The 26,794-nt window shown below is 52.4% G+C and overlaps 1 protein-coding gene across 14 annotated transcripts in view; it reads right to left on the minus strand.

Moving 5' to 3' along the window:
• Camta1 (calmodulin binding transcription activator 1) overlaps nucleotides 1-26,794 on the minus strand; it is an 850,861-nt gene that overhangs the window by 49,807 nt on the left and 774,260 nt on the right. For 11 of the 14 annotated variants that reach the window (XM_051171599.1, XM_051171601.1, XM_051171608.1 and 8 more), the window contains one exon: nucleotides 24,697-24,831. In XM_051171599.1, coding sequence (XP_051027556.1) covers nucleotides 24,697-24,831 — 135 coding nt within the window. Of the gene's footprint in view, nucleotides 1-421; nucleotides 530-591; nucleotides 679-22,483; nucleotides 22,603-24,696; nucleotides 24,832-26,794 lie in introns of those variants that run through there. The other 3 variants (XM_051171612.1, XM_051171610.1, XM_051171611.1) reach the window with 3 other exon arrangements.

Genomic DNA, 26,794 nt, shown 5'->3' on the forward strand with positions numbered 1-26,794 from the left:
GGAGCGCGCCCCCCGCCCGCGCGCCCCCGCCGCACCGCACATAAACACGCGCGCTCCAGAAACGCGCGCCAACGCCCGGCCCCGCGCGTTCCCTGGCGCACGTAAACACACTCCGTCTCCCACGAGCCCGCGTGTCTCACACCTGCTCTGCGCACGCTCACCCAAACACACGCCCTCCTGTAAACAAGGACCTCGCACTAACGCTCGCTCCTGAAACACAGCTCGGTTCCTCGCGCTCACTCGACCACCCACACAGGCTCCCCACTCGCTCCCAAGCACGCGCGTCTCACACGCAGTCCTCAAACGTATACTTGCTCATGCGATCACACACCCCCACTCGTTCCAGAAACACGCCCCCACAACACTAGGTCCCCGCGCACACTTCGGGCTTCACTCGCGCGGTAAACACGCGCGCACTCACCGCCGCGCCAGTAAAAACACAACCCGAATGGCCTCGCTCCCCACGCGCTCCAGAATCACGCGTGCCTGCACCTAGCTCCTCTTCTTCACTCTTGCCCCCGCGAGCTGCCCCCCACGGCCCCGCCCGCGCGCCAGCCTCCGCCCTCGCCCCTCCGCCACGCGCACACTCACTGGGACGTGGGAGCACAGTCACCCTTGGTCCGCCCGGCGCCCAGCCGCCCGTCCCCGGCTCTCCGCCCCGCCCGGCCCCGCCCGAGTCGCTCCACTCCACAAGCCGCCGCTGGAACGCCGCGCAGAGCTCGGGTACCGCGGTCTCCCCGCCACAGCCCGAGTGCGCTGCCGCCGCCAATGGAGGGGCGCGGCGGTGAGCTCACCGCACTCGGCTCCGCCCCAGCACCGCAAGAGCCAATCGATGCGTGCCACGTCACCCGGAGCCGGGCAGAAGCAGGTGTGGGGCGCGGAGCGGCTCGGCGCGCGGACTGCGCCGGAACTGCGCCCAGCGTGGCGGCCTCACGCTGGACGGCTTCGGGCCGGGCCTGGAGGGCGGCGCGCGCGCGCGTGGGGCCGCGTGGGGCCTGAGCCGCCGCCCTGCCCACAAGGCCGGTCCCTGGGCCTCCAGCCTTGTTGCACCTCAAAGGCAGGGCGTCTCCTAGCTCGACGGGCGGCCGCGGCCTTATGTTCTCCTAGCTGCGCAGCGCCGTCGGGTGGGCCCGGGAGCCAGGTCCCAGGGGCCCTGCGGTCCCAGCGTCTGCAATGCAGCGAGCGTGGGGGCGGGGGCGCACTGCGCTGTCCGAGTGGGCCACCCCCCGCCCCCAGGACCATAGGGCTGTGACAGTGACTTTGCACCCGCTGGGAGTTCAAGGCTCTCTCCATTTCTCTGTTCACAGCTCGCACTCCTTAGCTGGAGTATAGGAGTCAAGCTAGACTACTCAGTTGTAGCCTCGCCCTCCCCAACTTACGCTGGAATCGCCCACTTGGATACTTGGCCAAAATATATTCTCTTGCCTCCAGCCACAAAGCTAAACACAACTCTCAAGGCTCCTCTCAGGCACCCCAGGGGGATTCCATCGACCCTCGTTTCTATCAGGCATTTATAACCTATCACTATTCAGTTAACCATTCACCCGGCTAGACCTTGCACATAGGAAGTGTGAACGGCACAGGCTTCTGAAGGGTCATCTTTTGTTTGTTTTTCTTTTATATTGTCTATTGACTTTAAAAATGACATATGTCTTTCCTGACATCTGGTCTAAAAATCTCTACAGACGAAGGCAGGAGCCTCTTGATCCTACCCAATCAAACTATAAAAACAACACACTTTTGCATAGCCCTTATGGATCGAACAACCAGCGGTGAATCCGTGGCTAGAATCCAAGCGAAGTACACACAGCGCTTTCACTTCCAAAGTGGAAAAAGCAAGCAGGTGGCCGAGTCCGGCCACAGACTGAACAGGAGTGCATCCTCTTCCTGCGCTTGCTCTGGCAGAGTCCAGACACCAGGGTGTCCTCACACACCCACTAGGTCCTTCAGAGCCCACCAAGCTCTACCCCAGACCCACACAGGATCTCCACAGCTCCCCAACCCCCTTTCATGGGCTAGGGTCCAAACCTTAGCATCCTTTGTGCTGGCTGTTTCCTGCCACCGTGGGCAGAACCGTGCCGACAGCATTCAGCCTTGGAACCACAGCACACAGTCAGTCCGTTCTACCTCTGTCTAAGGGATACTTTAACTTTGGACACACGAACCGCCCAAATTCAGAGTCTGATGCTGTGGCACTTGCTACCTGTGCACTCTGTCTCTTGGTATCTGTAGGGGCAAGTGCTACGTGTCAAAGCCACACTATGAACAAACTCTCGGTGAAGTTAGCTGTCGTTACTTCCGTTACTAAATCAGGGTACCTTGAGCGTTGCGAGAAGTGACTAGAAGTTACAGAGCTACTGATTCTGCATTTCCAGAATGTTCTGTCATTGGCCCGAGCAGTTTTAGTTGGTACCTGAGATCTGTGCATTATGCCATATGTATACTGTACATTAATTAAGATCTCCAAGGTTTAGCAAGGCAGCCGTTGTGTGTCTGTGAACAGCCGCAGTGCAGTCTGGCACACTTTGTGTTCTCACCTGTTGTTTTGGAGCGACTGTGAACAACACCCAAGTTTTGTAAATGAGACAAACACGAGGAGGCACACCTGCCCTGTGCTCCAACATGTCAGGGAATGCCTGATGATGTCCATTTGGGCACCATGGTTGGGCTGAGAAACAGGGACCCCCAAGCTGTTCTCTCTCTCTCTTTCTCATTTTGGGTTGTTTCTGTTTTCGAGTAAGGGACAGAGACCCTAGGAAGGACTGATGCTTCCTTCTCCTTCCAGCACCCCCATGTCTACATGGCATGAAAAGCAAGTGGGGCCCGTGGCTGCTGTGGTACAAAAGGCATGGCCAAGCTCTCTTGTCCGGCTGGGGTCTACTGCCTGGAGCTTTCCTTCTAGGCAGCCTACAGTGATGGTTCTGCACCAGGAGTGGTTTTTTGTTTGTTTGTTTTTTTTTTTGAGTCAGAGTTTCCTTATGTAGCCTTGGCTGTCCTAGACTCACTTTGTAGGCCAGGCTGGCCTCAAACTCACAGTGATCCACCTGCCTCTACCTCCCAAGTGCTTGGATTAAAGGAGTGCACCACCACGCCTGGCTAGAAATGTCCTCTTTATTCCTCGGATGGGCACAGCCTCCAGAAGGCACTTCCTGCCACTCAGAGTCTCTGCTGCACCACGGGACAAGCCAGTGGTACTGGGGTGCACAAGCTGCACCAGTGGAACAGGGGTGAGCCAGGTGCTTCTGCAGCCAACTCAGCTCTGACAGTGTGCTACAACCAAGTGCTCACAGAAGGTGGGTTGCTCCAGGTATTTGTGCTCTTTAAAAAAGGAAAGGGTAAGGCGTGCATGCAGCTCAAGTAAATTATTACACTGGGGTTCTACGAGGCTTTGGTTGCAGCTGAGTGGTCTTCTGAAGTGGAGAAAAAGAAAGCTTTCCTGAGTTAGTTGTGAGTCCACTTGGCAGAAGCACAGTCTACTGCTATCTCGGGCCAACCTCTGCTCACCGGGGCCCACGGTGCCAACAGGGAAGAAGGGAACCACAGTTTGTTAGGCGCCTGTTATCTGCCGCCATTGTGCTGGGCACTCCTATCCATTGCTGTCCATTCTCCTGCAAGTAGGGCAGAGAAGAGGACAAAGGCTTCAGAAGGCAGATGACTGGCTGCAGGCTCTCGGCTGCAGCTGGCAAGCAGCAGATGTGGGTTTCAGGGTCAGAAGCCACACCCATTTCGTCCTGTTCCCAGGCACTCAAAAAGGACCAATCAGGAGGCTACTATACAAGGACCCAGTTTCTTTGCAATGTTTAAGTTTCAGGCTCACAACAGAAAGGCCGAAACAGCTGCCTCCATCCGGTACATCTCAGGGAAACAAATGATCATTCACATTTCTGGTTGCCATCCTTAGGGATGATTTGCAAGGGCTGAAATCCTTTCAAGTTAGATGTGACCATGTGATTTTCCTTGGCCAACGAAAGGTAGAATGACTTGTGTCATTACAGACGATACAAATGTGAAGAGCCAGTGATGTGTCCACCACATTCATCTCCCAGCCGTGACAACTGTGAAGTCTTGTTTATATAAAGTGCTGGCTTCTGTCTGCCTAGGTCCCTGAAGGTGCATCACAGGCAGAGCCCTCCCAACAAGGCATCACACTCGAAGTATGCCTGACAAACCACTGACGTCATACAATACTGGACCGTTTATTACTGCGGCACAGTCTAATCTCTCTTATGTGATAATAATCCAGTATACTTCCAATAGATCAGCTTCCAATAAATGAAAATAACAAACAGAAGCCAAGTGAATATTTTAACATAAGCAAGGGGCTAGAGAGTTGGCTCAGCAATTAAGAGCAGTTGCTGCCCTTTTAGAGGACTCGGGTTCAATTCCCAGCACCTACATGATGGCTCCAGGGGATCCATTGCCATCTCTGGCCTTCTCAGCATCCAGGGCAGGCACACGGTGCAAATACATGCAAGCTGGCACTTGAAGATACAGCCTTGGCTGTCCTGGCCTCGCTTTGTAGACCAGGCAGGTCTCGTACTCACAGCAATCCGCTTACCTCTGCCTCCCGAGTGCTGGGATTAAAGACATGCACCACCATGCCCGGCTATAAATAAACTCTTCAAAAATTATTTTAATTAAATATAAGTACAATATGCATATTATGTGTTTAAAAAACAGCAGGCGCGACAATGTAACATAATGGATAGAAAGAGTGTTCCAACAAGTGGGCTGGAAAACTGGATATCTCCACCTTAAAAAAAATGAAAAGTGTCCTTGTTTACCTCACACAGCACAGAGAAATTTACTCACAGTACAACAAAGATCCATAAGAGCCCAAACTATACAACTCCTCACAGCATCTTAGAGGCAACTCTTCATGACATGGGGTTTGTTGGTAGTTTCTTAAATATGATCTCAAAGATACAGCCATCAAGGGAACAATAAGTAAACTGAACCTTAGTGAAATCAAACACAGTTGCGCTTCAAAGAACACCACTACAGAGTGAAATGACAATCCAACGAAAAGGAGACAATATCTGTAAACTGCAGAGCTATAATAAGACTTGCATCTAAAATCAAGACATCTCACATCTCAAATTTAAAAGCAAGTAACTAATTTTTAAAAAACCAAATAAGGATCTAAATGAGCTTTTTCTTTTCAAAGAAGATAAACAAATGATGCTCAGCAGCTGTTGAAATCAGTGTCACCGAAGAACGCAAATAAAAACCACTATGTCCTAGATGTGGCTGTGCGCACCTTTAATCCCAGCACTCCACTTGAGAGGCAGAGGCAGGTGGATCTCTGTGAGCTTCAGGCCAGCCAGATCCACACAGTAAGTTCAGGCCAGCTGAGGCCAATGAGACCCTGTCTGAAAAACCAACAACAACAAGACAGCCACGAACCAACGACAGTAACAGATGCTCAGTAAAGAGAGCGAGCAAGGAAAAAGAGGAACCCTCTAACACAGCTGCTGAGAACGTAGCTTTAGGTGACCTGCCAGTTCCTCCGGGTGAACCTTCAGTTATTATATGAACCAGCACTTCCCCTCCTAGCTACGGACCCAGGAGAAATGAAAACAGATGTTTGTACATGTGGAGATTTGCCAATAAAAAGGGAGGAAGGGCAGATACACACTACAACATGGTGAACCTAGAAGGCAGCATGCTAGGTTTACAAAACAGCCAGCCTCAAGGCCACACGCGGCCTGATTCCTTCTTCGGACCATGCTGAGGTTTACAGAGAAAGTGATTACTAGTTGTGCAGGGTACAGCTCAGAGCTGGGAGCTGGTAAACAATAAGGATTGACCATTAAATGAGCGTGGTGGTTTCTCTCCCTCTCCCTCTCCCCCCCACCCCCTTCTCTCAGACAGGGTTTCTCTGTGTAGCCCTGGCTGCCCCCATGGTGATTTCTTTGGGGGGGGGATGAAATGATCTAGAATTCAGTTTCTACGGTGACTGTATAACTCTGTGGATATACTAGAGACTTCTGAATTGTTACTGTGAGACGGGCAAGCTGCCTCAGGTCAAGAGCACTGGTTGCTCTTCCAGAGGATCAACACTCAGTTCCCAGCACCCACATGGCAGCTCGGAACCATCTATAATTCCTGTTCCAGGGGATCCGATGCCCACTTCTGGCCTTTGGGGAGGGGGACATGACACCCACACGCTGCACAGATATACAGGAAGGGAAAACACATATCCACATTAAACGTATTAAAATTTGTGCAGTAGCTGGGCATGATGGCACACGCCTTTAATCCCAGCACTCAGGAGGCAGAGGCAGGTGGATCACTGTGAGTTCGAGGCCAGCCTGGTCTATAGAGCGAGTCCAGGACAGCCAAGGCTACACAGAGAAACCCTGTCTCAAAAAACCAAAAAAAAAAAAAAAAAAAAAAAAAAATATGTGCAGTATGTTAATGATATTACACACACACACACACACACACACACACACACACACACACACACACACACGTCAGTCTAAGTCCTAGAAAGCAGCCTGGACCTCAGGAGATGAGATCAACTCAGGCGCGCTCAGGGGTAACCTTGCTCACAGAGCCCTTCAGGTCCAGCCCTCCATGTGAGGCAGCAAAGGGAAGACTCCAGTAGGGCTCCCCTTCAGGATTTCTCCACAGGGGAGGCCCATGTCATGTGATGCTGACTTCCAGCACAACTGCCTGAAGGACGCCATCTACAGCACTTTGGGAGGGTGGGAAAAGCCAAAGACTAAATCTACCAAATTCCTGATTACTGTGATGACCTTCTTGATTGTGGAGAGCCACACCCTGAACTTAGGTCTCTTTCAGCACTCCAGTGGGTGGCTGATTTGGGGATACTACAGTGAGCCTAATAGACTCCCACTTCCCTGCCAAGGCCTTGGTCAGGGCCTCTGACTGCTCAGTAGGAGGCAGGACCAGGCTTGGGCTAGTAGCCTGAGTTTTGGATCCAATTTCTTTCTTTCTTTCTTCTTCTTTTCTTTTCTGGATCCAATTTCAACACCAGGTCCCTGTGTGGCAGGCAGGCTCTTTCTTCCTTCACTTTGCACCCCCACCTCCTATGTAAGCCAAGGTAAGACTGGAACTGAATGCAATTTGTAAAGCAAATTGACCTGACAGTGGAGCCTCTGAGCCTCCCTGCAGGGAATCTGGATGCCACGTGACCAGTCCTATGTGGGCAATGCACAAGTGAGCCCAAAGGACCCACAGTGCCCAGAAAACAAGTGCATTTGTGTTATTTTGCACCAATTGGCTGTGCAGGGTGGCCTGTGTGCAGCGCTATAAGCAGCTAGCACAAGCTATGGACGTGGAGAAGAAAGGCATTTACAACCTCGATGGGCATCAGCTGGGAAGGCTGTTGGCTTTGTTCAGGAGGTAAGAAGAGGGGCACTTCCATAAGGTGCAGATTTCTCTTCATGAACAAAAATGCAGAAAGAAAAATCACAAAAAACCACTTTGAACTTTTTCTTTTTCAGTAGCTTCCATGGACTCACTCGCCCACTGCAGTGAATGCTACAGTTCATGCTTTCACACATGTTAAAGGGAGGGGAAGGGCAGAGACATTTCTCTCCAAGGTGGGAGTGAGCAAGGATGGATGGATAGATACCCTAGGGCTTGAGGGCCAGAGATACCCTGGGGTGCCATCCCCAGCCTGTGTTTTAGGACAAGTTACTAGACAACCCCGTTTTGAGATGTGGGCTCCTTGATAGAATAAAGATGGAAACAGCTCCTGGAGGTAGGTCCAAGATAGGATGAAATGAATATCAAGGAAAATCCTTAGGCCAGGTGGGTGGGTGCTCACTCAGTAAGAGTCACAGATCAGAACCAGGGACAACAGACTTCCTATGTATTCATCTTGCCTTCTGAGTAGCTCAGAAAGGGAACTGGCAGATGCCTTGGCCATGGCAGGTAATCTCACACAGTTGGAGGAGAGTTACCCTAGCTGAGTCTTACTCTGTGGTCCAACAGGAAAGGCTTGCATGAGAGGACCCAAGCCCAGACTCCTTAGCACACTTCAGGTTAACTCAAAAGCCCCACCCAGCAGGAACTGTATCAGCTAAGACAAGCTCATCCCAGACCCACAAATTTGTGTGTTTCTTTATCTGGCAGAGAGCTCACAGGCCCCCTCTTCACAGAGCATGTATGCTTCACTGGCCCTCCTCTGGGGTTCCTTGTTTGTGTCTCAGTCTTTCTGCAGCCTAGAGATTGAGGTGTGAGGCCATGACAGGTCCCCTAAGGCTGAAGCTGACCTTCACACAAGGCAGGGACCCCAGGAGAACTCCCTAAGAGGGTTCTGGGGTTACCTACAACCATGCAGACACATTTCCATGCACAGATTAGCCAATGAAGTGTGGTGGCACATGCCTTTAGTCATAGTCTTGGGAGGCAGAGGGAGGAGGCTGATCTCTGATTTGAGGGCAGCCTGGTCTACATAGTAAATTCCAGGACAGCCAGGGCTACATAGTAAGACATCCTGTCTCAAAAAGCAAAACAACACATACACACACACACATACACAAACACACACACACACACAAAGAGAGAGACAGAGAGACAGAGAAAAGAAAGAGAAAGAAAGAAAAAGTGTGTGTGTGGGGTTTGACCAGAGACACTTAGAGTGACAGTCACCTTGGAATCACCCTCAGACACCTATAAAAATGGCAGCTAGATGAGCACCCAGGGAAGGAGTGGAGTGACAGATTCGGTTCAGGGGACTCTGTAGACACCCTAGGTGCTAAACGCTATTGCCAAGAAAACCAAGAGTGTGGCCAGGGCAAGCACGGATGTGTCGCACATATGTGTGTGCCCCTGTCACTCTGACACAATGACTCCTCCTCCACAGTGGCCCCTCTCCATGTGGCCACACCCCACATGGTGACAGCTCCAGGCTCTAGGACTAATGTTAGCCAGTCCTTCGGTTCTGCTGCTCACTGTTCCTTAGTCACTTCACACCTAGTTGACCTAAACTGTAATCTAGGGCCCCACTCCAGCCAAAGACGGAGGCCAGATAACCTGGATTACCCACTCGCCCCCTGCCATGGGAACAAGAAACGCCCCACCCACCTGTCCCCTCTGGTTTAATTCCTGATCAGGTTAACTCAAACACTACAGCTGCACTCACTCACTTTCTTACTGAGAAGGAAAACTTAAACTGTTCCATCCTGGGCTACAGTGCAGAGATAACACACGCCCAGCACGCATGAAACGCTGGGCTTAATCCCTTACAGCAGCAACAACAAAACAAAACGGAAGGTAAAGGGGAGTGAGGGTAGGAAGAAAAAAGAAGAAAAAAGATTTTAAAAGTATAGAAAGGATGAGGGGTGTGGTAGATGAGACAGGCTGCAAGGGGAGGCCTTGGAGTTCCAGACCTTCAGAGCTTGCTCTTTCCTGATATGCTTTTTTTTCTTTCTTTCTTTCTTTCTTTCTTTTTTTATTTTTATTTTTTAGTTTTTTATTTTTTTGGTTTTTTGAGACTGGGTTTCTATGTGTAACAGCCCTGGCTGTCCTGGAATTCTCTTTGTAGACCAGGTGGGGGTCTCGAACTCACAGACATCCACCTGCCTCTGCCTCCAAGTGCTGGGATTACAGGTGTGCGCCACGATGCCCGGCAACAACATCCTGATGCTTTCCAACGGGGGGGGGGGGGCGAGGGGGGCGGCTCGGCAGAGGCACTGCAGCAAGCTTAAGGCCAGCCTGGGCTACGGGTGAAACTCTGTCTCAGAACAAATGAGTAAGTGACCACCAGTGGCTTCAAATGCATCAAGCCTGACCTTCTGGCACCATGTTTGAAGCATGTCTGGGCTGGTTCCATAGCCCCACACACAGGCCCCTTTTGCAGCCACCTACCCTGATTCTCTGGCTTCGGCTGTTGCTGAGTAGCCCAGGCCCAGCCTTCTGAGTGTTGTACCTCTGTGTTTGCTCCCCTAGAAGGTGAATTACTGAGTGGGGAGGCTCTTTTCCCAACCATACCAGCTAGCCACAGTTTCCAAAGCCAGAGAGACACTGCTTGAGGTCAGCCACACAGGAAAGGCTAATAATTCCAGTTTTCCCCCCAGCTGAGGGGCCCAGGCCCAGGGGGAGAGGCAGAGGCAGCAAGGGGGGTTTGGGGACGACTGGGCAGGGGGAAAGGGGTTCATAAGCCTGCTGTGGGAGAACACTTTACAAAACAAGAGAACATTGCTCCAGCCAGGGGTGCTGTCTGTAGGATGGAAGTTAAGATGCAGGTTCCTGCCGGGGGCCACTGCACAGGTGGGTAATTGAAGCCATGATTGAAGCAATCGGTCTATGAGACTAAGAGCCCTGGCTCACGGCGCACCTGGAATTCCTCGTTCAACGTCACATGTAGGTAGACCGATCTACAATCCCTTTGATTTCACACTGCAGCCCAGGGAGAACTGCATGGCATTCTCCATAGAAGACAAAATACGCACTCAAATTATGTTTCTGGATGAAGTGTATCCCCAAAGAGCTGCACAATGTGAGGGTCAATGCTTTAAGACTAAGTGACAATGGAAGGGTCAATGCTTTAAGACTAAGTGACAACGCGAGGGCCAATGCTTTAAGACTAAGTGACAACACGAGACATCTTCAACATTCTTTTTTCCCTCCATAAAGACAGACCTAAAGAATCTAATCTATGAGGTGAGGAGTGGGCGAGGCAGGGGAGCAAGAGGGGGCGGTCCACTTTAGGTGGTGAAGACACGTAGCCTTTGTCCTCACCTGCTGGGAGATGGTCTCTAAGCCCTTGTCATACCCTATGCAGGGTTTTTGTCTGTACGGGGCATCTCGGATCGCAGGAAGCTTCGGCAATACTGTGCTGAGAGGTTAGCAGTAGCCTTGGTGTCATACACACAGTATCAGCTGACTGCGGAGCCTGCATGGCAGAGCCTCAGTGCAAACTGTGAAGGATGAGGCTCTGGTGAGCATGCCTTCCTGGCAGTACTCTGGCTGTCACACACCAGTGCCAGGGAGACAACGTGGCTCGCAGCAGGATGCTCCGAAGAAAATGGAAGCTCCGTGTTTGGTACCCCACTAGACTTAGGCATTGTGGCTGTGGCTGACTGTCATCTGCATCCTTCTGTGGTGACACTAACTGTGTGAGACTAACAACCTTCACAGAGTGCTCAAGTCTTTTTCCTAATTTATCAAGGGCTCTTTGGGGAACCTCTCAATTTGTAGTTGGTGTCACAAAAGGTCAATGAAGGCCTCACGGATGGCAATATGCCACGCAGTGTCGTGCCAAGGACCTGCCTGAAAAGTTCCCTTCTTTGATGGCCAGAGAGTGGCCAGGCCTAAGTCTGAAGAAAGATAATGCTGTTCTGTTACTTTCCCACCCACAGGGAGCCGAATGGGAGATTTCTCCACCTTCTCCAGGTGACCTCTTCAAAGGACCTTCAAGCTTTTACATTCTTGTCTTGGGTCACTTGCCTAAAGCTTAACCAGTGAGACCAAGACCAGAAAAGTTAACAATGGACACCTTCCCCAGCCTGGTTCTGACATCAGACTGCTCTACCCTAAAGCCAAAGTGAGCCCTGAGGATGGAGGCTTTAAAGACAACACGGGAGCTCCTTCTATCTGCCCATTTGTCCAGTCATCTATCCACCCACCTACCTACCCACCTAACCATCTGTCTAATCATCGCTTCATCCATCTACCCACCCCATCTGTCCTCATTCATCATCATTCTCTGCTCAGCCATCCATCCATGGGTTCACCTCCTCATCCCTCCAGAAGAACCAATTATTGAGAATTGCTACACTCCTACTTCTCAAAGGCAGATGCTCTTACAGTGCTAATTAAAATAAAAATCTCTGTGCTTGGGACTCAGTTACTTTCTCGCCCTTGTCAATTTCATCCATATTCACAGAGTCCACCCAGTACCACCTCCATGTAGACACTCAACCTGTTGTCTCCTGCTTGTCAACTTTCCTGGGATCTGAAGTCTATGTCCACTTATCATAGACCTTTCTCGTCAATATCCCGAAAGGGCCCTCAATAAAGCTCCACCAAACTCATAACCGGTTCTCTAAGGTGAATGGCATGGAGCACACAATCAGTCCACAAGCTCTACTGATGTCACCTCCCTTGTTGTTTTCTTAATGTGTACCTTCTTCTCTGAGCCACCATCCTGCATCAGAACAGCTAACTGGTCGACCCCGTGTGCTTCAGAGCTTCTTCAGTCTGTTCGATGCTGTTTCAAACCGTATGCCCCAGTCAGTCACTGCCAGTCTGACCCACCTCTCTCTCATCTCATGGCCTTCACCAGTACTTCCCCCCTACCATGACAGAGTCCCCCGGATGCTGTCACCTAGGCCTGGAGTGTTCTTGTCATTTGTCCTCATGGAGTCTATGTCTGTTCTTCCTTCTGATTTCCTCAAAGGTCTTTCCTCAACAAATCCCTCCTGGACCTCACTGAGGAATCCCGCCCCATCATTAGCATCCTGAGTTTTTGGTCAGGTCTGAACTTTTTCTCCACTGGACAGTCAACTTGGCAAAGACTGGAACCGTATCAACCCATCTGCACCTGCTCTGACTCCCAGCTTTGGGCAGCACCTGACACCCAAAGGGAACACACACTGTGCTCCAGCATTTCAAGGGAAAGCTGATAATGAGGAATTTACAAAGTATTGTGGGAAGGCAGAATAAGGTAGCTTTCTTCAAGGGGCAGTGAGAGGGAGCACAGGACAGAGAGCATGCTCCAAGCTCAGGGGACAACACACAGGCAGTGCCACAGGGGCTGGAAAGAGACTGAGAAGACAGATGCCCATGGTGTCGAGGTAAAGAGGAGGACGGCCACTGTACCCCCCCCCCCCATGACCCCATACTAACTGTTTACTCTGGGGTTTGAGTCCTCTCCTGTGAACAAGGACCTGGAAGCTTGCTAGAAAGTCAGGATGAGCACACCCACACGAATGCTTTGCAGACAGGGCCTGGAGCATGGTGAACATTTGAATGCTGCTGTTAGCCCTGGTTGGGCAGCAACCATGACAGTGACTCAAGACTGACAGCCCTGCCATGTGTCTCCAGCCCAGTCAGCACAGCTCAGTGCCCGTGAACTGACTCAAGGCTCACTCTCCAAAAGTACCACTGAGTTGGGGAGCGGGTCTAGTAGAGTCCTCTGCTCACAGCCCTACACAGCTCAGGTTTCAGCAGGAGAAAAGTCCCTCAGAAGCCTCCACTGGGGATTTCCCCATCTGCTGATGACAGAGCTGGTCCCTTGGCACATGGCACCTTGAGTTCAGGATGGGAGTCAGGTTCCATCTCTCTTGTTAGTGTGAATGTTGGCAAAGAGCATCAGCTTATTCAGCTGGGTCACCTCTGGTGACCCTTGAACTATAACCTACGTTGCTAGATGCTCTGGGCTACTAGCCAGCTTCCTTCTCATCTGCCTTTGTGTCTCTGGGGGCTTAGGGGGCTTTTTGGCTGTGAAATGGAAGGGAGGACCTCACACAGAGGGAACTATTAGGAGACTTCCATTTTGGTCAGCTGCAGTTTGGTGTGTGTGGGGGGTCACTGGTATTCCAAGCCCAGGCTTCCTGCAAGTGGGCCCTCAGGTTTGTTTTTTAAAATAGTGATGCTTTTCGCTTTATGCTGATTAAAAAAAATCTAAAACTTTTTTTTTTTTAACTTCTCATGTCATTGGTTAGTTCACATCATGCCATGACTATAAGAAGCTGGTCTGCAGTCTGTCAAAGGCTGTTTGGAATGTCCCGGTGTCACAGGGGTGAGAGACAAGGTCACTGGACTACGCAGACAGAACCAGACATGTGTGTGTTTTTAGGAGCTTTGGAAAGGAGAGGCCTTGGCCTTGGCTCCAGTCAGAGGCTGCTGCTGTTCCCTCCGTCGCACCTGGAGCTGCACTGCCTGGGCAGCATCTCCTTCCTCCTGAAGTCTCCAGAGGTCCCACCCTGCACCCTGCCTCTTTGCTTCCTTGCTGCTGCTGCTGCTGCTGCTGCTGCTGCTGTGGCTCTCCAGGCTCCTGGCCTCAGGGCCATTTCTCTCTGCTGCTGGATCTACAGACCAGCATCTCCATGCTTTCTCTGAGAGATGGGTCATTGGAGGCACGCTTAGGAAAGCCCACAGAAGGCAGCCAAATGGTGAAGTGAAATGGCCACACTGCACACTTGATGGGCAGTCTTCCTACCTTCAGGATCCCTGAATTCCGGCAGCACTCAGTGGCCCAGAGACTAGAGCTGCCTCCCCTAGCATGACATCAGCATGCTATTTTGGAGAGAACAAATCATTGGCTCCTGATTGGAGTTCAACTCTAGTTCACTATGGGAAGAAAGAGAAGGGGGTCCCTCTGAGACCCTGGGCAGACAAGGGCTTAGAGACTATCTTCCGTGTGCCCACAGACCTAGCAGACAATGTATAAGGTGGGAAAAGCAGATATTGGATTTTTCCCTCCAGCTGTGCAGTACAGGGTGGCACAGGGCCTTCCCGCTAGCTAAGTCTGAGTGGCTCACGCCCAGACTGTGGCTCTGAACTGAGACAGGCCTGGCACTATCAGGTCTGAAGTTTTGGTCACCGCTCTGAGCTCTCCAACTCTGGTCTTCTCCTGACTCTTCTAGACTCTTCCAACAATGGGCTCCTCTGGCTGGAATGCTCTTTCCCTTCTCCATGTGACCAGCCTCCTTGGGATCCCACCCTCTGGGTCTTCTTAACTTCCACCTTGCTGGCCACACAGCCTCTTTGCTGGCTCTTCTTCTGCATATGGGTAAGTGCTAGGCTGGTTTGTTTTGCTTTAAAACAAAAACAACAAAACAACAGGATTTCTCTGTGTAGCCCTGGCTGTACTGGAACTTGCTCTATACACCCAGGCTGGCTCCGAACTCAGAGATCCACCTGCCTCTGCCTCCCAAGTGCTGGGATTAAAGGTGTGCGCCTCCACCACTGCCGCTGCCGTTGCCGCCACCAGGTCTAGCCATGGCTACCACAACAGCTCCACTCATAGCCACCACAGTCCTGCCCATAAGCTCATGATCCCCAATCTGACAGCTATTCTCCATTGGCCCTAGACCTTCAAAGCCAACTGTGACGTTGGTGTCCCTGCCTAATCACACCCAAACCAAACTCTATATTCCCCACCACCACCACCACCCCCGCTCCCAAATGTGATTCTTCAAACTTTTCCACCTCAGTAAATAAGCCACTGCCCCTCTGGTTGTTAAAGACCCAAATCTGGGTTGCAACCCACTTCGTTCCTTTTCTCATCTGACCCCCAAATCCCCAGCAGGTCGTCTGATTTTTACCTCCAAATGTCACTCAAAGCCAGTGTCTCCGCAGACTGTGACAAGTTCTGTCAGAGTCACTAGCATCTGTTGTTTAAGCTGATGCCCTGGCCTCTGGGACAGAAGCTGGAGGTGGGGACATTCTTCGTTCTCCAGACATACCTGAGCATGCCATGTCACTCACCACCTAAACATACAGACAGAGGCGCGCCACCTTACCTGCTTAGCACACACCTGAGCTCATGGATTCCAGCTCCCTACCAACCTTAGGGTAATGTGTTCTGCTTCCTACAGTGACGATGGCGCTCTTGCGGCCTGCAGCTGCTGGCCTCTAGCTGAGTCTCCCTGTATTCCCCTCCCCTACCTCACTTTCCTTCCTTCTTCCTCACATATGTCAGGATGTGCAGCCAGTCCCCACCCTCCCGGCGACTGTGTTCTTGAGACTCTTTCTGCCTAGTATGCCTAGTGCTCCTGTGAGCTGAACTGTATCCCCTCACACACATCCCACCTTCACATAGGGGCCCCCTTTGGCCTTCAGCCTAGAATACCTGCCTGGAACCTCCTCCCAGAGCAGCTAGCTCAGGGTTTCTGCTCAGTCAGTGCGCATTGCCAGCTGGTGTTTTTAATTTGCAACTGGTCTTTTTGTCTTTCTCCCCACTGGAATATAAACTCCCGGGGAGAATTAAAACTCTCCAGGGCCTAGACCAGTGCCTGGCACCAGCAAAGGCTTAGCACATATTTCCTGGATGATGGAAGGATGAACGGCCCCAGGGGAAGGAGGCCAGGAGACGGGCTAGGACGTGCACGACTATTTTGGGCTACATGACAGTGGTGTTGAGGGTAGGAAGAAAGACAGATGAGCACGGGGCTGCAGCTGGCCTATGGGCGTGAGCAGGGGTCTCTTCTGGAGTTCACCAAAAAGGGCCAGGAAGGAGGACAGGAAGTGGCAAGCAGCACGGACGTGGCTCTGAGTCACATTGGGCGCATGCCACTGCCCAGGAGAAGTCGGAATGGCATTGTGTCCTTTGAGCAGTCGGACCGTTAGAGATCTGGGAAGACATACTGAGGGTGGTCACCATGTTCTATGCTTCTGTGTTGAATATTGAGTGTCCATCCCAGTGGTGCTGTTTGCTTATGAAACCTTTGAGATGTGTGCCTGGCTAAAAGTAGGTAGCTGGGGGAAGGGCCTTGTATGCTATACCTTTCTCTGCTCCTGGCCTGAGCACTTTGCATCCTGATTGGACACCACGTTAAGCTCTCACCACCACACATGCCCTTCCTACAATGATGAGATGAAATCCTCTGAAACCACCGCAACAAAATCAACAACAAAAATCCTTCCTTGGTTAGAGCAAGGAGAAGAAGCCACTAACATGCTTGTAGATGAGCCAGGCATGGTGGCACACGCCTTTAATCCCAGTACTTGGGAGGCAGAGGCAGGAGGATCGCTGTGAGTTCGAGGCCAGCCTGTCTACAAAGCGAGTCCAGGTTAGCCAAGGCTACACAGGGAAACCCTGTCTCAAACTGCGCCCCCCCCAAAAGCAACAACAACAGCAAACATACTGGTAGATAACACAGTGAACTGGAACTGGGCTTGAGTCCTCAGGGAAAGTGGGCAAAGAAAGAAATAAGCCAGCTACACAGGCACTTATAGAACTTTCTAGAAGGAGGAGCTAGTGACAGGCAGGGGAGCCAGAAGGAGCTGGAGGAGAGTGTGAAGGGTCAGAGACTGGGACACAAGAGCTTCTTCAAAAAGGGAAGGACCAATCAGCAGGGCCATAGGACCTAAGGTCATGTGGGGTCAAGGAGCACCTACAGTGACAAGGGCTATGCTGGTCCACGTGTCCACAGGATGTGGAATGTGGACGTGGGGGGAGGGGCAGAAACGGGATGCCAGTGCCTTTTCTGTCCTGCGTCCCACAACTGGGAGAGCATCGTTGTCCCTGCGGTAGCTTGCTTTCCCCAAGGGTCCACCAGTGTCCACCAAATCAATGCTCACTGTTAGATAGAGCTTCACTTCTTTTACAGACTGCTGGAAGGACAGCTTCTAGCGCGAGGCTGCACCCTGCCGCATACCTCACCACATCCGGTCAGAGTCCCATGGCGAACAAACCTTCCTGGGGCTTCCGTGTTCTCTATACCTCAGTTTGCCTTCAGCACAGCTGAAGAGGGCAGAGACCACACTGGGCATTTGCATTAGTTACTTTTCTGTTGCTGGGGTAAAACAAAGGGTTTTGTTTGGGCTTCTGGTCAAGAGGCATAAGAGTCTATCACCGTCATGGCAGGGACGTGTGGAAGCAGGCAGGCACATGGCAGAACAGCTGAGCATTCACATCTCAACCACAAGGAAGCAGAGAGCACACAGGGAATAGTACAGGCTTTTTGTTTGTTTGTTTGTTTGTTTGTTTGTTTTGTTGTCGGTTAAGATGAGCTCACAGTGGAGTAGATGGCCCCTTTCAGAAAAACAGAGACACGCAGAAGGAAGATGACCACATGGCAACTGATGCAGGGACTGGACTTGTGTTGTCACATTATATCAGGTGACAATGGGTGTTGGCAGCCTTTGCCCCTGGGTGAGATGACGGGAAACTTACTATATCCTCTAAGGGGGGGCCTGGTCCTGCTGGCCTGGACCTCAGGCTCCCATTTCTGCCATTTATAGTAACTATATAGGAGCCAGAGCAGAAAAATTCAGTAGGCAAAGAGGAGTTGCTGATGGGGCCCACTGGAGGATCAGAGCCTCCCCCCGCCAGGCCTGAAGAGCAGCCAACACACATACAAACACACACACACACACACACACACACACACACACGGTGGCTACCAGCCAGGTCCACCAGGCAGCCTGCATCTACCAGTTTCCCAGGCCTCCTCCATGATACATTTGTTGCTTTCTGCCCGAGTGGCTGGGCTGAAGAGCAATGGTGGCTTCTTTGTGGTCTCTGTAGGGGCTGGCCTTCCTCCTAAATGGCTGTTCTTGGCAGAGTGTCATAAGAAGGCAAAGGGAGGCGCAAAGCCACTCGGTGTGGCTCCAGAAGCAAACAGTAGGAAGTTACTTTCCCCTGGTCCCAGGTCCAGGGTCAACAGATGGCTGACTAGGAGCCTCCATAGCTATGATGCTCCCCTATCTGGATGCTGACAAGACTCTCACCATCAGTTTTAGGAAACCATGCAACGGAGCACAGGGCCCCAGCAGCTGGACCTGCGTCTCTGCCCTACTTAGCTTTAACTGCCAACTTGACACAGCCTAGAATCACCAGCAAGGGGACTCTCCCATTAAGGAGGGCCTGTGGCCTGTCTGTAAGGGATGGTCTTGGTGTTTAATTGATGTAGGAGGGCCCACACCTCTGAGGGCAAGGTCATCTCTTGGGCAGGTGGCCCTGGTCTGTAAAGAAAGCTAAGCTAAGCCAGTAAGAAGCCTTCCTCCATGGTGTCTGCCTCAAGCGTTAGTTCCTGCTCCGCCTACCCATGGTGATGGAAGGTGGCTTGAAAGTATAAGCCAGCCTGGCATTGGCGCACACCTTTAATCCCAGCACTCGGGAGGCAGAGGCAGGCGGATCGCTGTGAGCTTGAGGCCAGCCTGGTCTACAAAGTGAGTCCAGGACAGCCAAGGCTACACAGAGGAACCCTGTCTCAATAAAAACAAAAACAAAAACAAAAAACAAAAAACAAAACATAAATAATGAGCCAAATAAATGTTTCCCTCCCCTGAGTTGCCTTTGGTCCAAATGTTTTATCACAGCAACAGAAAGGAAGCTAGCCCCCCCCAACCTGTGACATGGACCCCACAAAGAACAGGAAGGACTAACAATGAGGACATGGCATGGAGCAAGACACTGGCTGGGCTCAGAGGGGACACTCCTCTTGTCACTTGGCTCCAAGACCCTAGCGAAAGGCTGACTCAAACAAATTCTGTGGCTATCTCTGTCTTCCAGATCACCGCTATACACAGAAGCACTCACACTTACAAGTGTTTGTTTGCTCAAAGCTCATACCCCAGGTAGACTTAGAATGCTCCGGGGGGGGGGGGGGGGTGAGGATGGGGCTTCTTCACTCATTGGCTTTTGCTCACTTACTGGCCTGCTCTGGTGACAGTAAGTCTACAGTGTCCCTACAGTCAGGAAGGAATGACCCTGGGCTTCCAAGTTTAACCACGCTCACATTCGAAGCTGTTATCTAAGTCAAGATAATTAACCACTGTTGTCTTAAAAAATAGTATAGACTGGGCGTGGTGTCCCATGCCTTTAATCTTAACACTAGAAGGCAGAAGGGTAGGTGGGTCTCTATGAGTTTAGGCCATCCTGGTCTACATAGTGAGTTTCAGACTAGCCAAGGCTACATAGTGAGACCCTTCTTAAGAAACAAACAAATTCTTGTGAATATTGTATTCTGTGCTATAATTTATAAGATCAACGTTTGTCTCTTCCTCCATCATGTGGGGAAATGACATATTTGGACACCTCTAGGTCTCTGCCTACCCATATGTTTTCTTCATGTCACCCAGCAGGCCTTATGAGGACGATGGCAAGGTGGACTGGACAGTGGGGACCACAGACTGGTCTAAGAGGACCTGGGTCCACTCATCAGAAGGCCTCTAGAGTGCCATCTTGTGAAGAAGTGCCTGAAAGGCCTCTCAGGAGAGAGCGGCACAGCCAGACTTCAGGCGAGGTCCCAGGCTTCCTAGGTTTCTGTAGTCCAAGGATTGCATGCAGTGTATCTGCTATGGCGGGCATAGGCTGGAGTCAGAAGCCAGCCAGGGAGGGAAGCACACACCAGGGCTAGACCTGCTCACAGCAACCAACATCGCAGCTCAGAGGCGGCTGTACCTCTTGTTATATTTAAAGAATAACGCAGTAAGGTATAAGGTGATAAGATATACGAAAGTACCAGGCAGCAGATCTTATGTTGCAGAGGGGTTTATTAAATGAGCATGGGAGGAAAAGGAAAAGGGGGGAATGGGGTACCCCGGGGGGGGGGGAAGAGGGAGAGAGAGAGAAAGGCCACCATGGAGGTTTGTCCTTTTATATGGCCTTGGGCAAGGTCACACCCCCTTGGCAGGTAAGCAATGACGTCACAGGTAGGCAGACATAAGCAGAATGCTAATACCTCTCCCATCTGTTTGCACAGAGGGTAGGTCAGACCAGACTAAGCTAGGAGCCCAGACCTTGCCTTTGCTTTTATTGCTCTAGATAAGGGTTGAGTCTTCCAAATGCCAGGCCAAAGCCAGGCTGCAGAAGAAGGTGTGTGTGTGTGTGTGTGTGTGTGTGCGCGCGCGCGCGCGCGCGCGCGCGTGCCAGAAAATAATCTCCTCTGCCCTGTGAGCTGCCCTCTGCTTGAAGCTGGCATGGGAAGCAGGCACCTGGACAACCAAGCTCCAGTTCCCTGCTCCAGCTTCCTCCTTGCCAGAGATGACAAGGTCCCTCCCTCCCTAGGGTGAAGTCAGCAGGCCCGTCCAGGTGACCAGCCCAGGAGAGCTGCATCCATGTCTCATTCCTGTTCTCTGGGCTGTGTGGGAGAAGCAGAGCAGCAGCCTAAGCAGTTTAGGGAAGTCAAGGAGGCGGCAGGGGTAGGAGTGGGGGCAGGGCGTCTCTGAGTCTTGTCAGCCCACCTTTTGGGAGACTAAGATGGAACAGTGGAAAAAGGCTAGACACAAGTTCCACTCTGCTCCTTCCAGGGGCAGTCACTTAGGTTACTTGTAGGTACCCCAATGTCCTTGGCCAGATGAGTGTTTGCCTATCAGGAATGGTGACTAGCCTGGACTCATTCTCTTCTGATGAGATAGCCTTAGATCTTGGCACAGCCCTGGCCACGTGTGTATCCATCCACTGGACCCATGACAGAGGAGGTATTTCCCCCGAAGCCCTACCCAGACAGCCACCTGGGAAACAAACCTCATGGCTTGCCTACTTCAAGCCTGGAGCAATGCACTCTTGCAAGCCTTATTGCTTTGGACCATTTGGGGGGGGGGGGCTGTGCAAATGACCTGGACATTTGTTCTACATCTGGACCCAGCGTGGCAGGACTCAGAGCCTGGACCAAGATGGAAGCTTTCCTGCCCTCTGTCCTCTCCTCCTGGGGCACTCCTTTCATCTCTCTTAGCCTGACTGACACCTGCCTGCTCAACCTTTAAGTGGCCTTTCCTCAATGGAGCTTTGGAGCTCCAGGGTTGATAAACGTTTCCCTTGGTCTTGTCTGCACCCACAGGTGTCCATACGTTCATGACACAACCTCGTACTGCACACTATCCCAGGCTGCCTGTGCAATGGGATCTCAGCAGACATGGCTTTGTCCCCAGCGCCCAGTAGGGAAACTGGTCTTGAGAAGGCCTGGCAGTCCAAAAGGCTCTTTGCTGTGGCATCTGCACCTCCCCCTCTGCAAGCCCATTCTCTCTCTGCCTTGCCTTAGCGGAGATTTGGGGACACGGAGTCCTGAGCCACAGAACCCCACCTACAGGAAAATAGCTTTCTGTTGGGCGGGGCTGCGCACACAAAAGCTGCGTTTCAGACAAAGACTGAGCATTGGGGACAAAGACTGCGGCGGGGACAAAGACTGCGGTGCAGACAAAGGCGGAGCCGCAGCTGCTGTGTGCACGCGCCCTGTGCGCGCTAGTGTGTTGCGCTCCGGCCCAGGCGCCCCCACCTGGCCTAGAATCTGGTAAACAAGTCCTTAGTTTGAAAGTGGTAAAGGCAGAAATTCTCCCCCCCCCGCCCCCGCCAACAGTCCCTGGATTTAAGGCAAAGGAGGGGCAAAGAGCGCTCTCCAGAGTCGGAGGGGGGGCGATGCCAGGAGGGACATCAAAGCTACCAGCCCGCAATCGCCACGCTTTTGCGCATCGCGTCCGCTTTCTGTGCTAGGAACGGCTGCGCGCTCTTCTTATGAACAACCGCTGTTTCTGCAGCAGCCACCGTGCACTAGAACCCTAGGGGACCCACGTCACCAGCCACTGCGCGAAAAGACCCCGCATTGCGGCGACGCGCACGCGCGTGGGGGGCGTGTGTGTGTGTGTGTGTGTGTGTGTGTGTGTGTGTGTGTGTGTGTGTGTGTGTGTGTGCATCGCGTGCGCGCTTCCAGCCCGCTTTGCCCCAGATCTCCGAGTGGTGCAGTTTCCTCATTCCCCCTCCCCCCCACCTCCGCCTTTGCACACAGGTCCCTGCTGTTTGATGAGCTGTGATGGAGAAGGCGCCCAATGACCATGGCGCTGCATGCACTGAGCTGTGTTGACGCGAGGGAGGGAGAGAAGAGGAGAGGCTTACCGGCCTGGCCGCTGCTGCATCTGCCTTCGCAAAAAGCTTGCTGCCAAGCCAACCAGTTGGCGGGAGGCCCGGAGACCCCCGCCCTCCTGCTGGCTGCCTCTGCTGTCTCCAGCACTGGGGCAGATTATGCCCTTGGCGCTGTGTCTCGGCGCTGCTCCCCTCCCCCAACGATCATCAGACGGGTGAACCGTTGGGCAAACCAAGCGCATTCATTTAGGAGATCTAGAACCGCTGGGAAGCTCCCAGATTCTCTGCCAGGTGGGATCTCACAGTACTGCAGACCCCACCTCTTCCCCCCCTTCTCATTACTTGAAAGAACTGCTGGCCACACCAAAAGGAAAGGAATGCCACCAGGGCCCTCAGTGGTGTTTCTGGGCCTTGGTGGAGAGCAACCAGGTAAAACCAGCCTGGATCCTCAGAGTGGTTTCCATGCGCCTGTAGCTAGGGTCTTAACTGGGTCCTGGATGGTAATACAAAGCCAAAGTTGCTCAGATGCCCATGCCTTAATGCCACCTCTCCTGGTTTGTACCAAGGGACTGTGCCTACAGAAGAGAGAACTCAGTCTTGGAAGCAGGCCTAGGACACAGGAGTAAGTTTGTAATGAGGGAGTCAGGCTACTCTCAAAGCACCCTCTCTGGCCATCCATTAGTCATAAACACTAACAAGTATCCCTGCTTTCTGGGCTTCCAAGGACCAGCAAATGTTTTGTGCGCTCGAAGGCACTGTTTAGCCTGAGATTGCTTTTAAAACAGGACCCTGCAGCAGTGCTAACAACCTTGGGTTCAACCTTAATGAGGCTGATGGGGTCACTCTGGGAGAGGCAAGGCTCTGCAGAGCTCCCTGCTCCATTCCCCACTGGTTCTGCAAAACTGAAACCGGATTTCCTGAACAGGAGCCCCTGGTCACCCTGCCCTTCTCTGTTACACACCCCAGGTCATCAGCTCATACTGGCTCCAGCCTGAGCCAGCGATGCTGCCAAGACTAGCACGGTGCTCCCGGGCAGTGCTGCCAGAATGCAGATGCCTGCTGACCCCAAACCACCTCTGGGAGTAGCTCTGGAGGGTTCATGGGCCAGGGCAGCTGCCAGGCACCCTGTGGTTGTGGGGACAGGGGCAGGGACAAGGTTGGGCTGAACACACTGAGAAGTTTAGAAAGCCCTGTAGGGTATGAACCAGCAGCCAACAGGAGGAGGAAGGCTGAGGTCAGAAGGCAACATGGCTACTGTGGGTAAGAGGCACTCAGTCCTTCAACACCTAGGGACCACAGTGGCTTCCACCAAAGGGACCCCACAGAGTGTCACCTGTATGAACTGCTCTGGCACTTAGGCCTATGTCTTGGATGTGATCCCTCTGCAAAACCTCACCAGGGTTTGCCAACTCTAGAGCATCCTGCTTCATGCCCAGGTAGGGGAAAGGAGGCAGCAGCTAACCCTGCGACCCTTAGTCTGTTTTTTACCACTTTTTTTTTTCTCAGCAGAGATTCTGTTGCTCCCTGGGTGAAAGAAACCCACCCATCAACTCAAGGCCAAGGCTAGCAATCCTGGATCCCCTGCCCCTCCTTGGCTAGCAAGTCCTGCCTCCTCCTTTGCAGTATACTTTCAGGCAAAGGCATGAGCTTGTTCTAGAAGCTGCACCAGGCCGAGCCTTAGATAGAACCAGCCAAGAAACTGTGGTGATTGGAGTGGTGAGCTCCCCATAGGGGGCCTGGCTAGTCATCTCAGGTACACAGCCTGGCCACCCAGGCCTCTCATCTGAACAAAGACCTCAGGTAGTCCCACAGCACCCACACTGCTCTCCTTTCCAGGCGGTATGGGGCAGGGCCGTGAACCCAGTACCCCCTCTTCTTCTTGTAGTAGATATGGTAGCAGCCCCATTGGAGGGGCATAGTAGCCGGACGTGCTGCTGGACCCTCACAGCTCCTGGGGGCGAGGGGAGCTTGTTTAATCACTCAGACACCTTGGCAGGAGTGACAGGCACAAGCCAGTCTCACATACCTCATCTGTTGCCAAGAGAGGCCGAATTCAGATAGGGCTAACGAGTGGCCACACACAGGCTACACAGTAGTGTGTGCTCAGACGATGGGAGGACGCAGGGGGTCTTCCTCTGGCCGACCCTGACACCTCTTCCTGCCCCTCTCTGCCAGTTCCTTTTCCTCACGTTTATATACCAACTCTCCCTCTATGCCCAACAAGGTGACAAGGCCACCATTCTTACCGTCCAGTGACAGCCAGTCGTGCTGGGAGGAAGGGAGTGTGGGCAGGGCCCGGGCTTTGTACTCAAACACCACCGAGTTAGAGATGATCTGATTGTTGAAGGCAACTTGTAGGGTCACAAGACCCGTGTCATGGGCTGAAAGTCAGAAAGAGAGGGGGTCAGGGTGAGGGGGCTCCCTCCATGTTACCCCTCTCTCAGCTAACAACCAGCTATTTACCTGTGCTCACCTATCCCACAAAGGCCCAGGTGTGGCACTCCTAGACAAATTCTTGGCTCTAGATTCAGCAGGCATCTGGGATCCCCAGAGGAACCTGTCTGTCTGTCTGTCTGTCTGATACAGGTTCTCACTATATAGCCTTAGTTGACCAGGAGTTCTCAAACTCCTACAGAACTGCTTGTCTCAATCCCCGAGTTCTGGGATTAAAGGTGTGTGCTGCCATACCCCACAGGCCTCCCTGCTTTAGCTGGCTGTTCCTATGCTCCCTGGGATGGGCAGGAACCTATGCTCCTCACAGATAGCTTGTCCCATCCATCTGTCCCAGTGTCAGGTACATCTGGCAATTTGTGTTTCTGTTGCCCCTTCCTGCAAGCCATGTCCTGACTCACTTTATGTAACATCCTCAACGTTTTTTTTTAGGAGCCTGGCTTCCTGCTGACAGCAAGGGTTTTGTCTGTGGCTCTTGCTGTGGCCCTGTTAGGTTGAGATGCTGTGCGCTCGGTTAGCTACTGAGCTGTGGCGAGGTGTTAACACAGATGTTGCACCTCATTCCAATGACTTTGGGAAAGCAGGAACGTTCTGATGCAAAATTGGGGCTCAAGACTTTCCAATAAGCAGGACATGGTGGCACACGCCTTTAATCCCAGCACTTAGGAGGCAGAGGCAGGCAGATCGCTGTGAGTTCGAGGCCAGCCTGGTCTACAAAGTGAGTCCAGGACAGCCAAGGCTACACAGAGAAACCCTGTCTCGAAAATCCAAACCACCACCACCACCAACAACAACAAAAAGACTCCTAAATGAGCCGAATATATGGGTGAAATGTTCTCCTTAGGAACAGGAGAGAAGCCAGCTGGTGGCAGAGACCTACATCTGCCCAGGTAGAGGCCGCTCCATTAAGATTATCTTGGGGGCTGCACTGTGGTCCCCACAGATATCCTGCAGGCAACAGTAGCTAACCCGGGCCTCATCCCTGTGTTTTCTGGGCACGGCTTCTCTGGAGCTGGGACACCAATACTCAGGGCCTCTCCGCACCCGCCCCGGATTTCCAGGGAGGACGCACGGGGATCAGGTTACTGTTTGGGCTCCTGGCTTTCAGAAGCCTACGGGTCTGAGGAAGCCATCCAAGTCAGCTGTTCCTGAGGACAGGGTGAAGCTTCTGGCTTCCCTCAAAGGACATCTGTGGGCCCCTGCTTCCAACGGGAAACCCAACTCATTGGCCACGGCCTCTCTCCAACTGAGGTGTGTGCAGAAAGCAAGTGTCAGGGACCTCACTGCCCAAGTGTGACCTGTGAGTTTTCTTGCTCTGCTCGTGGACACAGTCTGAAAAAAATGGGCTCTATGGTAATAGGGGGCCATGTAGAACCTCCCACGGTGCTTCTCTGGACAGGAATCCCTGACGATATCTAGAGTCATCTGCCATCCCACATCCTTGGGCAAAACTCCAAGACTGTGGTTTCTGTTCTCTGCTAGGGATGTGCTTGGTGCACCCACAGAAAGGGCGGGCTTTGGGGACTCTCCTCCTTGCGATCTCGAGGAGCTCTGTTCTCAAAGTGGGAGAAGCTGTAGTCTTGGTGTCGAGTGTCCTAGCGGAGGACCCTTGACCTCTGTTTTATGTCACCAGCCTGGCTTCTGCACAGCTCAGAGGACTACTGAATGTGGCAGACTCCCAGGCATTTCCACCCTCCCCAGAGACGCAGTGCAGGGGAACCTGCCAGTTCAGGGTGTTAGGCCCAGTACCCATAGGACTCCTTGACTTCCTCTCTTCCTCAGAGAGCCAGTTAGTACTTCCTGGCTCCAACCTCACCTCTTGTCTCCACTGCTTCTGTTTCTGCTCTTTCTGATGACCACACCTTGCCCGTGCTGACACAATGGCCTTTTGCT

The sequence above is a fragment of the Acomys russatus genome, chromosome 29 (genome assembly GCF_903995435.1).
Source record: "Acomys russatus chromosome 29, mAcoRus1.1, whole genome shotgun sequence".
Lineage (NCBI taxonomy): Eukaryota > Metazoa > Chordata > Mammalia > Rodentia > Muridae > Acomys > Acomys russatus.